The following is a 14,041-nucleotide window of genomic DNA, read 5'->3' as shown; positions in this document are numbered from 1 at the left end:
ACCCTTTACAGCTGCCCTCAAATTTGTAATTTAATAAAACAGTGAACTCCGTATCAGTCTTTTTTTAGAGCAATAAATTACAATCACTGTCAATACATCTTACTGCTTTAACATACATTTTAATACAGCAAAACGGTTAAAATAAAAAAAAAAGGTAGACAGAGGAATACAGAGAATACCTGCCCTGAACATGAGCAGAACAGAAGACCTGCTTCAAACAATATTCCAGGAAAGAAATTAAAGACTTCTTAATTAGTGCAGCAATTAAGCTTTCTTGGTCGAATTTTAATCAGCCCAGGCCCTATCAAAGGACAAACAGAACGATTTGCAGGTCTTTGAATTTTAAACAGTCTTATTGATTTCACCACCGTAAGTCTTCACTTGACACAGGGAGATTTTTCAAATATCAGTTACAGTAATTTTAGTTTTGCTGATATCAACTCAGGGAGACACAAAAAGGAAAACGCCCAACAGTATCATCACATGAAAGGGTCAGCGAGTAAGAGAAATGCAATCTAAAAAAGTTTACACAGAGCAGCCTCAAGATTTGTTCATGCGTTTGTGGGAGCATGTGAGTGTATGTGTGAGTTCAAATAAATTCAGTCACTCCCCATAATCACGAGAAACACTTACCAAGCCAGAAGCTTTGAGGAGCCTTGAATCTTTTCATAAATCTCTAGGTTTCTAATCCCATTGTTGCATTGAAATGATCAAGGTTAACCCAAACCTGTGGTAGTAAACCCTTTCAAACTACATTTTTTTTTAATATGATTTTGAACCATGAGGATTATATATCCATGAGGGCACACAGCAAGAAGAAAAGCAGAAGGGCTGGTGTGCCTCACATTGTAGTGAAGGTGGAGAACAAATGAACTGGTTAGGTTTCTAATTCAGAGTTCTCTCAGATCTCCCAAGTGGTAATATGACATGTGTCTGGCTCTGTCCTGATCTTCTCCAGGATCTGTCCTGATCTTCTCCAGGATCGGTTCTGATCTTCTCCAGGTGCTGGGGAAGGTGAGATGCAAACGGATAGTTGAGGCAAAGAAAACATGGACAGGGTTGGTTTCCTACAACTGGAAAAAGAAAGATGCAGTGTATTCACAGTTTTAAATTACAAGTTTTATGCAACACTAGATCCCGCCACTGGAACTCAAGTTGAACAAGCTCCTCCAGAGAAATGTTCTGAAAAAGCACCTAAAAACGACAGTAAGAAGTCTTTTCCACAACTATGGGTATGCGAGACTTCAAAACAAAATGCCACTTTGTATTTTCCTGGGTTTATTTGTAAATTTTAAAATTTTAGTGCACTGCTCTGCTAAACTTTCACAAGCAAAGATCACCTTTGTCCTTTAGAACACGTATTAGAACATGAATTCCCGTAAATTGAACTTTAAAATAAGCAAGTAGATCATACAAGAACAGTTTACATCTGGTAATGTGGAAATTCCCCTGCACTGAATTACTACAGTTGAGATTATCCACTTTGTAGATGTGTCATCCCATGAGTCATACCTCACATATTAGTATACATAATAAAAAAGCAGCTATGGGCACATACGTTCATCACAATTAAACACGTAGTGTATATTTTTAAAGCAGGAGAACTACGCACACGCTGAACCCCACTTCTGCAGACCCCCCGATCTATCCGAACAGCCGCTTCTTTACCCCTTTAAACACGCCAAGTGCCCTCCACAAAAGCAAAACCAAGCTCCGGGCTTCCCAGACCGACACCGACGTCCCACTGGAGGGGGCATACCACGAGTTAGATCAGCATTCCCCGCGCCAGCGGCGCGCTACTACCGCGGACACGAGTGGGGCCCGACCACGCCAGGCGAGGCGAGGCGCGTCCTACCCTGCCCGCTGCACAACTGCGCATGCGTGGGCAAGCGCAGCAGCTCAGTTTGCGCGCTGCCTGGCTTGAGGGTCGACGAGTTTTCTGCGCGCCTTCTGCGCGGTGCCGGCACCTGTTGCGCAGCGGTACCTGCCCGGGCCAGGCCGGCCTCCTTCCCCTCTCATAAATTACTTGTATGTCGCCGCTGCCCTCCTCGACGCGGTTTCCCGGCGGCGTGACCCGCGGAGTCGCGTCCCCAAGCAGGACCGTCCCCGGCACCACGCAACGAAGGGGCCTCGGCGCTGCCGCCAAACCCCCAACAACAACTCCCTCCACGTTTGTGGTCCCGGGAGGACAACAACCAACAACAAGAGTAACAGACCGGTCCGGAGGTTTCCGCTTTTGTCCGCGGGTGCCCCGGCCCCAACAAGGCGCGCGGCTAGCGCCCGCCCCGCGCCCCGCTCCGGGGGAAGGCTGGAGACGCTCGTGTTTCTCCACAACTGTGTTGACAAGCGATTTCTGAAAAGGGCTGGGAAAATTACATCCAGTCTCTGGTGGGGTGAAATATGAAACATGTAATCTAACGGTTCCTGTAAGGGGAGGGGGGAGAAAAAGACTTCTGTTTCCCTCTCTGTTTTCCTGCTCCGGGTTCCTGGTTGGATAATTCGGGTTAATACTAGTGAGTGAGCCTTTTGCTGCTTCAAAGGGTATTTCAAGTTGCCGGAGCTCCTCCCCTCCGCACCGTGTGACAACAACAACTCGTCCAGCGAGCGAGCGGCGGCGGCGGCGGCAGCAGTCAGTACTTCCCAGCTCATTTTCTTTCTGTCATTCGCCTCTCAATCTTTGATCAATGTACTTGCCAGAGAGAACTGAAGTCCTTCAAACCTCCTCTTTTTCACCTTCGTCTTTAACGTGGTGCTAGAGCAAGGACCACAAAAAGAAACTGCCCTCCCCCTCCCCTCGGCCCCAGCCCCGCCGCCCGGAGCGGACTTCTCCTCCTCCTCCTCCTCCTCCGTCCCCACTTGCGGGACACTTTGTGCGTTCTCTCTCTCACTCTGCCCCCTGCTCTCGCTCGCCGCAGCACCTGATCCAGGGTTATCCCCCCCTTCTTCTCCCCCCTTCTCCCTTCTCTCCTTTCCTCCTTTTTTTTTGTTATTTTTTTTTTCTCTTTTCCCTGCGTGTGTGTGGGAACTTTCCCCCCCTCCCCCTGCCCCCTCCGCCGTATATGTGACCATGGCCGTACCGGCTGCTTTGATCCCTCCGACCCAGCTGGTCCCCCCTCAACCTCCGGTCTCAACTTCTGCCGCCTGCACTACCACCACCACCACCTCCTCGTCGGCCACCTCCTCGTCAGCCACCTCCTCTCCGTCTCCGTCCATCGCTCCCCCGCCGGCCGCTTCGGGGACAAACCTATTCCGCCCGGAGCCCATCGCAGCGGCGGCGACGGCCACAGTCACCTCCACCACCAGCGGCGGCGGCGGTAACGGCAGCAGCAGCGGCGGCAGCGGCGGCGGCAGCCCCAGCCTGGGCACTGGCGGCGGCAGCAGTAGCGGCGGCAGCAGCGGCGGCACCTCCACTCCCAATGCCAGCGCAGCCAGCGCGGCCAGCAGTCTGCCCGGCAAGCCCGTGTACTCGACCCCGTCCCCGGTGGAGAACACCCCCCAGAATAACGAGTGCAAGATGGTGGATCTGAGGGGGGCCAAAGTAGCCTCCTTCACCGTGGAGGGCTGCGAGCTCATCTGCCTGCCCCAGGCTTTCGACCTCTTCCTGAAGCACTTGGTGGGGGGCTTGCACACGGTCTACACCAAGCTGAAGCGGCTGGAGATCACGCCTGTGGTCTGCAACGTGGAGCAGGTCCGCATCCTGAGGGGGCTGGGGGCTATCCAGCCCGGGGTCAACCGCTGCAAACTCATCTCCAGGAAGGATTTCGAGACCCTCTACAACGACTGCACCAACGCCAGGTAACCGCCGCAAGGCACACGCATAGCCCGCGCCCCCTCCCCGCCACCGCCTCCCGTCCCACCCCCGTGCGGTGTGGTGCGGCCCGGCCCGGCCCGGCGTGTGCTGCGCTCTTTCCCGCTGCTTCCCGCAGCCAACGCTCGGCCCCGGGGCAGGGGGTGGAGGGGAGAGACCCGCGCCCGCAGGCCACATGCAGTCGCCCTCTTCTCTCTCCCCTGCTGCCCCAGCACCCAGGCGGCCTCCTCCTGAGCCGGCCGTGCCGTTTCTTGGTGGGACGGAGGGAAAGACGGGAAGGGGTGTTTGTGTCCCCCTCCCTCTGTGTCTAGCAAGTGTCGCCTTGTCATTGTTCCCTTCTCTCCCTCCGGCCGAGGCGTCCGCAGGCTCCCGGCGGCCGCGGGCAGCGCAGTACGCTGCTTATGCGGGGAGGGGAGGGCCCGCGGGAGCGGGGAGGGGGCAGCGCGGCCTAAAAGTGCTTTTTAAGCGACAGTCACCCCGCTCTAAGTTTATCCCTGGATGTAGCTTTAAAACGAGCAGCCCTGGGAAAAAGATGCCCGAAGGGTGCACGGGAGTGGGCGGGGAGCGGTCGCGGAGGGAGTGGGGACACACTCGGGCAGCACACGGACACCCGGGTTTCGGGTAAATGGGTCGGGGCGCGGAGCCGCTTCCCGTGCGGAAGGCCTTGCCCGGGGTGAACGGAGGCCACTTGGCCATCAGCCGCTGTCATGTAATCGAAGCATGAGAGCACTTTTTGTATCAGTCTTACGAGGCAGTTGCCACATGGCGAATGGGGGGGAGACGGGGACGGGACGGGGACTGAGGGCGGGAAGACGGCGAGGAGGAGGAGGTGGCGGCGGCTGCTTTGGGATAGCGGGGAGAGGTGCCAGGCGGCCGGGATGGGCTGCTTCCCGTGGGGGGAGGGGAGAGTGCGGTCCCGGTAGAGCAGGTGCGAGCAGCACCCGGGTCCCGGCAGCCGGGGAGGAGGCGACGGGGCCAGCGGGAGCGCAGGAGGGATTTGGCGACTCTGAATCCTGTTACGGCGCAGAATAACGCGGGCGCGGTGGCGGGGACGGAGCGGGGTAACGCCGCGCTCCCCGCGGGTCGGGGCGGGGGGACGACGGAGGAGAGGTGAAGCTCCAAACTTGCTACAACGGGGAGGGGTGTTGGGGGCAAGGGGGGCGGGGGGGCAGGGGGAGCTTGCAAGAGAGGAAATGCCTGCTGCAATAGCAGCCCGCTTTGCAGCCGAGTGCGAAAGCGTGGGGCTGCTATCTCTCCATCTGTAGGTTACAGGGCTGTATCTGCTTATACGGGAAGGGGATCGCATAACTGCCGTGACCCCGAGATGAGAGCGGTCGGAAGCGCCGCCAGCTCCCGGGCCACCCTCCGTAACTTGGCCGGAGAGCTCCTCTCCGGGTCTGCCGGGCAGAAGCGGCGGCAGGAGCTGCACCCGGAGCGATGTCGTAGGCAAAGTCCCGATGTTACTTTCGGTACATGCAAATAAACAGACCGAGCTCGTTCCAGTTTCCTATTGTCAGATTTCAAGGTGCAGCCACAGCCAACACGTGGGGAATTAACCCCAGGCGATGCCGTGCTCCTTCCCTCCCTCTCCTCCTCTCCCCTCCCCTCCCTTCTCCTCATGGCGGGGGGGTGTGCCGTTCCCTTCGTCCCCCCTGCCCGAGTTAGTTGGGGGTAGTTGGGACTCATTAGCATGGAGCCCGGCGAAGTAGAGCCCTGTCACTGCAGTAGCTGTTGCTAGATGGATTGTTGAAGTTCCTGAATATTCAGGGCAGCAGGACAAAACAGCTTGGAATAACTTCTAAGCGCTGACATAACTGTAGCTGCTCGGGTAACTCTACTGTTATTTCATGTGGGATCAACATGAATATTAATAGCTGCTTTTAGACTTTTGTGTGTGTGTGTGTGTCATGTAACTTCTGACTACTCTGCACAAGTTCCAAGATCTGGTCCTTAAAATAAACTCATGGAAGTTTTATTTTGCCACGGTTATAATGTGTGTGTTGTAATTTGATTGCGTGAAATTAAAAAATAGAGAAGTGAGAAACTTTTTTTTGGGTGGGGGTGATACAGGAGCATGGGGACACCAATTCCTGGGCTTGGCAGGGTTCTGAAAGGGTTTGGCAGCCAGGTTGTTACATGGGTTGATTATGTCAACAGCACAGAATCGGCCATGTTTCAGCTGTTTCTGAGGTCTGCTCTGTTACCATCCAGCATCATAGAAATTACAGTAGTAGGTTCAGAAGTGGATAGGATTTGACCCTTAAAAAGCATAATTGTACTAGACTTATTTATACATCCATTAAGCAAATAACTTAATGGAAAGGATATACAATAGGTATGCAAAATGTGTTACTACAGTATAGACAAATAAAGCAAAGTGGGTCAGTGAGTTTTGGTCAAAACGGATGATATCATCAGAAGATAAATTGTGTTTACTCTCTGGGTTTCCCCTCCATACATTTCATTCTGATTCTTCTTTCCTTACAAATTATTTGAAATTTATTTCTGACGTTACAGTTATTACACAGGATATTTTGATCTACTTGGTTTAGCAATTTTAAGTTATCTTTCCAGACTCTAAGTGACTGCATATTTAGTAGGGTAATGTCTTTTTGTATCTTGGGTGAACACTTAACTGTCGAGATGGAAGCTGTAAGAGCCAACTCCATCCTAGTGGCTAAATGGTTATACTCATCAGATTCAAAAATTTTGAACCAGCATGTTATCACTGTTATATTTGTCTCATAATCAGCTGATGCACTTGAATACGCTGATCTCTTTTTGGAAAGCTTCATCAAGGTTAATATGTTATTTAATCAAAAAAAGGCATCCAGATAAAGCCATTACTTTGTTGTTCTTTAAAAGGATTGAATCATTAGTTGCCAGTTGTTGTGGAAATAATTTATAGTAACTTACTTTGAGATGGAAAAGTTTTAGAAGTATTTCACCAAAATGGTACATTTTAACTGTGATATTGCTATTTAAAAAAAAAAAAAAATCAAAAATCAGTGAAACACCAAGGGGTTTTCTATTGAATGCTTAATGTAGAGGTCTGTAAAGTGAACTGGTTTCTGTGTTTATTTGTGATACTACTAATAATAACATGATACTAAAGGACCTTTTTCTAAATTAAGCTTCTATATCAGTTCACTGGAAAAATAAGCTTCCGTTATGGAAGATGACTTTTCTTTTCTGGTCATACTGACCTTTGCTTTTATTTTCCTCATAAAAAGCACTGGTCGCCTAACAGAAATCCAGGAAATAGCAAACTGTGCATTTAGCTTACATTCCGATTAAATGGTTCGTCATTAATGGGATGCTAGAAAGCCATATGCCAAACAAATAAGGGAAGGATAAAGGCAAAACATGGAAAATATTTAGAGCTACTAGATGCCAATCGAGTCGGGTTTCTTGAATGTGTGCGTGAAAGAGAGTAGCGAACGGCGCACTGGATGTCACCTGCCCAGGATTAATGACCTGGAAGATATTGATCCCAGACTGTTCCTGGTCCCTTGTGTTTTGAACACTTGTTGTGGAATTTTACCATGCAGGGTCCCTTCATGGAGTTTTCCCATAGACTCTGGCTGGCTTTGGATCGTGCACACCCGAGTAAAGACTAAAAGCGTGTGCCTTCTGACCTCCCTCATGTGGCCAGGACACGTTAATCTTTTCTGACATTTGAAGATGATTTCGAGTGAGTTCATTGACATTCATACTTAAAGCTGGGAATTATTCAACACTGTTTGGAAACTATTTGCAAATTTTGCAAAACAACCTAATCGATTTTTGAATATAAAGGGGAAAGATGCCGAACATGAAACAGTTCCCTTCAAAGCCTGTCTTACATGGCAGTTATTCAGTCTCTGTTGGCTAGCTTCTGCTTTTCTCAAATTATGTGGACTTAGCATGTACTCGTTTACTGAATACTGCACGCTTGCATAGGCTTTTCGTGTTTGTATTAATTAAAGGAGTATCTCACCCAGATAGGTTAGTGCAGATCACAGATATTTCAAATGAACAGGTCAGCAAGTGCAGCTGAAAGGAATGTCAAATACATAGTATCTGTGGTTTATATTGATGACCTTCCTGCTTGCCACAGATTACTAAAATATAATCAGCAGAAATATGGTAGGTTTTACAAGCAAAGGCGACTTCTGGAAGGTCAGAGGATAAATTGTAGTACCTATAAAGAAGGAGTAAAAGGTTTGGAGGTGGCTTCATCAGACTGGAAAAACCCTAAAAAGACTCCAGCCACTAGCAATTACAGAATTTTAATATCCATCTCATGGTATTTATTTACTGGTAAATAATATAGATTAAAAGCTGAGATCTTTGGACCACACAACTGCAACAGAACAGACTTTTGATCTAATAGTTGGTCCCTAACAGTAGCCCAGTGTCTGATACTTGAGGAAGGGAACACTTCTCCCCAGTGAACATTTGTCGCCTGTTGTGCAGTGCTGCTGGTGCTGTTCCAGTGCAGGGGCGTGAGGGGCTGCTAGTGTTGGGCAGAGGGAGTATTTTCCCTGATGACTTCACATATTTTCCTCAAGTATTCAATTTGATTAACTCCCCCTTTATCTCATAGCTATGAATATCAGTAGTTTTGTGTTTTTTTTAATTATTATTTTTAAGGAACATTTCACTGGTAGCTTACATAAAAATGCAGTTTTATTGTCACTTTTCCATCAGCTTAGGAGAACGGACTGTGTGAAAGCGCAGCAAATAGCTTTGTTATTTCCAGAAACGTTCCTCTCTCTGTTCACATGCTCACTTCAATCTTAGGCCTCCACTCTCTTTCTGGAGCTGCAGGCACAGTATCTGGGGCTGTGGGTCCCACTGGGTGCTGTGTAGGAGCACCCTGAAGTGTATCCCCTGTGGGCTGGCTCTTGGGGGGCTGCTGTGCCCACACTCATTCTCTCCTCTGAGACCTCTCCGTGCTGTAAACCAAAATGCACCCAAAGTAATTTTATAAGCCTGCTTAATATTTTGTGATCTGGAGTGTGTTCCGAATGCTTCTTGGAAATGTTAAATTTGTTTGACTGCCAGGTAGTATTTCTTCTGTTCTCTTCTGCTACTGGATTGTTCCAGACGTCTGTTTTTGCCTATCTCTGCGATTCATCATCTAAAGTGAATTGCGTATGAAGCACAGAATTGTCATACACCGGATTGAATTTTAATATTTTCCTCTTGAACTATATTGTAGGTATACTGAATTACTACTGCTATCTCTTCTGGTCTGATACAGGTAAATCCCTTTCAGCATTGCCTCTTCATGAAGGAGCCTTACAAGTTTAGCTGTGAGAAAGAATTTCTGGCTGTAGAAGAGCAGAGGGACTAGTCAGAAACTACCGAGTTTTACCAAAATTGTGCAAACCAGCAAACTGGAAGTCCAAAACAGCCATGATGCCTGCCTGTTTTTAAGCAACAGGACTGGATTTAGATCCTCCTTCTTCTTTTATAAATTAAATATGTTTTGTTTTTAAAATAATATTTGGAGCGCCTGCTTTGCATTATGAGTTAATTCCATTCACTGTTTTAAAATAGTTATTAATGTTTTGCAAATTATATACTTCACATGAACAGTAATTTTTTCAATAATCTTTAAATGTGCATACTGTAACAGTGCCATAATGTGGACTGACATAATAGGAACTGACAGTAAATTTTTAGTTGCCTAAATACGTATTTAAGTGATAGGGCTGAAGAGTCATCTGCAAAAACCTATTATGATCCAGAGAGTTAATTCATATATAGATAATTTCTTCAGCATGCATTAAGGAAGAATTTTTCTTTTTCCATTATCATTTAAATTATTTTCCAGAGTTGTGAAACAGAAATCAAAAATCTTTATATTTAGAATCAAGGTATTCTGTGACTTGAATCCAGGTTACTTCAACTTTATCCTTAACCTACTATGTTCTGCTTATTTATCTGATACACTGCTTAGCAGGGAGCATCTCCTAACAAGTGCTAAGGTTTCATTTTGTAAGCATTGAGGAATATTGAAGTGTAATTATTAAATATGTAATTTTTATATTAACTGTGAATAACTGTGAACTGTTTTAAACTATTTTTCTTTTTTAGTGGAAGAAAAAGAGTAGTGTATTTTCCATAGCATAAAGTAGAAAAATGCTGTCACTGAATTTTGTGAGAGGTAGGATCTCAAGCATTTGACCATACAGTTGCATCCCAGTCTGGAATTCTTTACTCTAAATCACTGATAGCAATGAGCTGGAAACCAAACCAAGGAAGGATAGCTCTGTAAACACAGGATACTTGCATTCTCTCCTGTGAATTTCCATAGGTCTGTTTTAGAGATGGGATATTGGATTGAAAGGGCCCTGTAGGGCAGTTCAGGGTACATGTCACCAAAACTTATCAAACTGCTTGCATGTGTTGTGATTGAGGAAATGTATCACAAAATGTATTTCAGTTCACGTTGCTTTAAACAATGTTTTGTGATAATTGCATTTAGAGTCAACATCTTCCTGTGGCAGGTGTATGAATATATACAAATACTATTTGCAGAATTGTATGGAAAGGTCTTGTAAATCATGCATATCCAAACAATTTATTAGGAATAAACAGAAACTTTCTAAAATAGTATAAACTTGTTTTTTTTTTTTTGTTTTTGTTTTTAATATTCTCAATATTATACTTTTGATGTAATAAAACAATCTAAAGCTTTTATTGTGCACCCTTGAGAATACTTGTGTGGGTAATACATAACTTCCAGTTCATTATTCTGATTAATGGTACCCTGTTCACTCCAAAGCTAATTTACTGTAGGTATTTTCTTTGCATCCTGCATACTTTGCATCTTCCTCATGAAAAAGAAAGTTAATTTAGTATGAAAAAAACACACAAAAAGTTTGTTGCAAGTATCAAACAGTGGGATTTTATGTCCATCTGAAGGCTGAAATTAACCATAGTCCAGAAGCAGTGGAGCAGGTGAATTAAGATTTCCTGGTGCACCTTGCCACACTAACTGCCCGTTCTTTTTGCATTCAAATAAGAGAATGTTTGGTCATGAAATTTTACTTATACTCAGAATTTATAGGATTATTCCCTAAATCAGCCAAATGGCTAAATTCTGCTTAAATTCCTTTTGATCCAAAACAAGCTTGAGTTCAAGTAGAGCTTTCAGACACATTTTCTTACATTATATTCTATGCGATACTAAAATACTAGAAAAAAAAAGTACACCTTAATTATTAAGACATGGGTTGTTATGTTTAATTTGTTTCTTAGGTTGTATGACTGAGAGCCCTGTACATAGGTGTATGTACAGATTGCCTGGCTGGCAAAATAACAGTTACATACTGGAATTGGATGGGGCTGGGAGAAGGAGGAAGAAGGGAAGTACGTGGGACTGCTGCAAACATTTTTAGCATAATTGACAGATAAAATATATTTGTAACGTTACAGTGTCATGACTGAAGTTCATAGCTCTGAATAATGTTCATATTAGAGCGCTTGTTAATGATACTGTACTGAGAACAGGTAATAGGTATTTTACATTTGGACCAAAAGCTGTTGTTCAGGACATGTCTCACAGACATTTACAAATTGTCATATGATAGAAATAATTTTTAAATCTTACTTTTGGGAAATGTTTTGCTTTTTCATCTGACATAAAACAGCTGTAAGGGATCAAAAAGAAAGTAGTTACATAAAGTAAACTATAAAGGGAACAGGTAATAGATAAATATATTTTTTTATTACTATTTAATTACATCTTTGGTAACCTTGATTTCATATTGTTCTCATACTAATGATTTTTTTTTTTTTTTAAATGAAGACCTAGATCATGATTTAATGTGTGGGACAGAAAAAAGCTGCTTTCAGGTTATAGGTACTGTATTTTTAAGAGAAGAACAAACAATGTATTACATTTTTATTGGTGATAAATCTAGTCATGGCTTATTAATAGTTTGAACGTTCTTTAAAAACATAGCTAAAACTACTGTTTTTGAACTATACTTTCCCAAATGTAATAAAAATGTAAACTTAATATTTTAATTAGTTTTATATCATGTTTTAATGGATGCCAGCATTGTCTGTCTTTACAAAGCATATAATTTATTTCCATTCTCCCGGCCTGCTATAAAGGCATTTCTTTGTTGGAGAAGGTCACCTGTAGGACTTAGCTATTTACATTAATATAAAAAAGCTGTGGTATTAACCATATGCTTAACTTTAAGAATGTGGATAGTCCTGTTGCTTTCAGTAGCCTACATACATCTTCTAAACCAAGCATATGCAAGATATATTTGGTAATGCTGTAAAAGAACTAGTTGACATCTTTGATAGGAAGCTGTCTTACTGTGTAATTTCTGGCATTTGTGGGGACAGTTTGAAGGCATTGAAAAAATGCTTTAGTTTTACTGTTCTGTAAATTAACACCTGTTGTGTAAAGTAGATTAATGATGCATTTTTTAAATGGTTTTGTAAGTACTGCCTTCTTTCAGTATTAATTTTAGGAGATTGGGGCAATGTTGTGACAGGAATTAGTATCAGAATTTGGTATAACCCATGGTATATACCAAATACTCCATGCTGTGGGTTTTTTTTTCTATTAATCTTTGTAGCACAGGAGTGGCCTATATCTTTTCAAGGGCTTGGGCACTTCCAAGATGTGTGCCATGGCTGTCACTTTTCACATTTTAGTTCTGATACTCGCTAATAGTTGGTGGGAAGGAAGTGAAACCATTTTCCAATTGTTTGCTGTTTCCTTAAATTTCTGCTTAAAAGCTTAAAAAAAAGGTGTGGGGGAAGGAAAATACCTTAAGTGTGTAATAAGGACTGATGCGAGTGAAAAATCGTATGTTCTCTCTCTTTTTTATTTCTCTTTTAGCTTGTTAGAACAATTCTTGCAGGATAGGTGGTATGTAGGACTTTATTATTTGTGTCTGTATGTATCGCTAAAGACTAATTCCACAGGTCTGTTGCAAAATTTGTATATTGCTGTAATTCAAAGCAGAATTTATTGATTGTAGTTTTTGTGCCTTTTTGCTTTCTGTTTTTGTATGCTTTATTTATTTATTTATTTATTTACTACTCATGACTTTTAACAGGCCAGGTTAAAAAAATAAACATAAAATGCTAAATAAATTATTTTGTCTTACATTATTTGGTATTGTAGATGGCTTATGATTCTACTGATTCCCTTCAAAATTAATTCGCTGCTGAAATATCATGTTAAAGATAATAGTAGAATTTAACCGCATATAGCCGTTTCAGGAGCACACATGCAGTTTATTTAAGGTAGGGGTCATAACATTTCCTGGGGAGGACATTAGTGAGGTTTTTAGTTGAGATGTTTGTGTATAGCCACAGCTGTTGGACTGGCTTGAGGCCACCACAAAGTACAACAGGTAGGAAGTGGGTAAGAATTAATACATTTCAACAGATTTTACTGTTCAGAGTTTCTCTGGCTTCATTCCGGTAGAGTGGAGGAAAGGATGGAATATACCTTCAGAAGAGGCAGTGCACCTTCACAGTATGTAGATCTCAGATATACAGACTGAGAAGGTAATTTGGTTGAAGATCCTGTATTTCTTTGCCTGCTATCCCTTGTCTGCTCTTTGAATATGTTGTTGGAAGCTGCGTTGGTGTTTGACTCCCTGTGGAGAGTTTCCTGCAGAGATCAGTCTGTCTGTGGGCTTAGATAGGGCAGGCAGTCCTTTGTGTCTTCTGGTCTTTGGTCTGCATATGGACTTAGAATCATAGGATAGTTGGGGTTGGAAAGGACCTTAAGATCATCTAGTTCCAACCCCTCTGCCATGGGCAGGGATGCCTCACCCTAGACCGTGTTACCCAAGGCTCTGTCCAACCTGGCCTTGAACGCTGCCAGGGATGAAGCATTCACAACTTTCTTGGGCAACCTGCTCCAGTGCCTCACCACCGTCACAGTGAAGAACTTCGTCGTGATACCTTCAGTATCTAACCTGAACCTACCCTGTTTTAAGTTTGAACCCATTCCCCCCTTGTCCTATCAGTACAGTCCCTAATGAAGTGTCCCCCTCTTAGCATCCTTCTAGGCCCCCTTCAGGTTGTTCTTTAAGGACTGGTGCATCCATGACATTTAGCTCTGCTGCTGGGCCTTTGCTGATGTGGGTCTGCCAAGTACAGTTTTCATCTTTTCTGGTGACCCCGTCTATGATTTTGTCTTGTTTTGCCTTATTCTACGTGTTTTATTACTTAAATTAGGCTAATACAATGGTATCA

At 44.4% G+C, this 14,041-nt stretch overlaps 1 protein-coding gene across 6 annotated transcripts in view; it reads left to right on the top strand.

Moving 5' to 3' along the window:
- Nucleotides 1–2,451: 2,451 nt before the first annotated feature.
- DACH1 (dachshund family transcription factor 1) overlaps nt 2,452–14,041 on the top strand; it is a 373,537-nt gene continuing 361,947 nt past the window's right edge. For 2 of the 6 annotated variants that reach the window (XM_062636880.1, XM_062636883.1), the window contains exon 1: nt 2,452–3,795. In XM_062636880.1, the coding sequence (XP_062492864.1) occupies nt 3,068–3,795 (728 nt within the window). In that variant the 5' untranslated portion in view covers nt 2,452–3,067. The remainder of the gene's footprint in view (nt 3,796–14,041) is intronic. The other 4 variants (XM_062636881.1, XM_062636884.1, XM_062636885.1 and 1 more) reach the window with 4 other exon arrangements.

Source organism: Pezoporus occidentalis, unplaced genomic scaffold (genome assembly GCF_034315485.1).
Source record: "Pezoporus occidentalis ecotype Australia unplaced genomic scaffold, CSIRO_AGI_Poc_V1 ctg5, whole genome shotgun sequence".
Taxonomy (NCBI): Eukaryota; Metazoa; Chordata; class Aves; order Psittaciformes; family Psittacidae; genus Pezoporus; species Pezoporus occidentalis.
The sequence above is the reverse complement of the archived record's forward strand: the minus strand, read 5'-3'. Positions and strand labels throughout refer to the sequence as shown.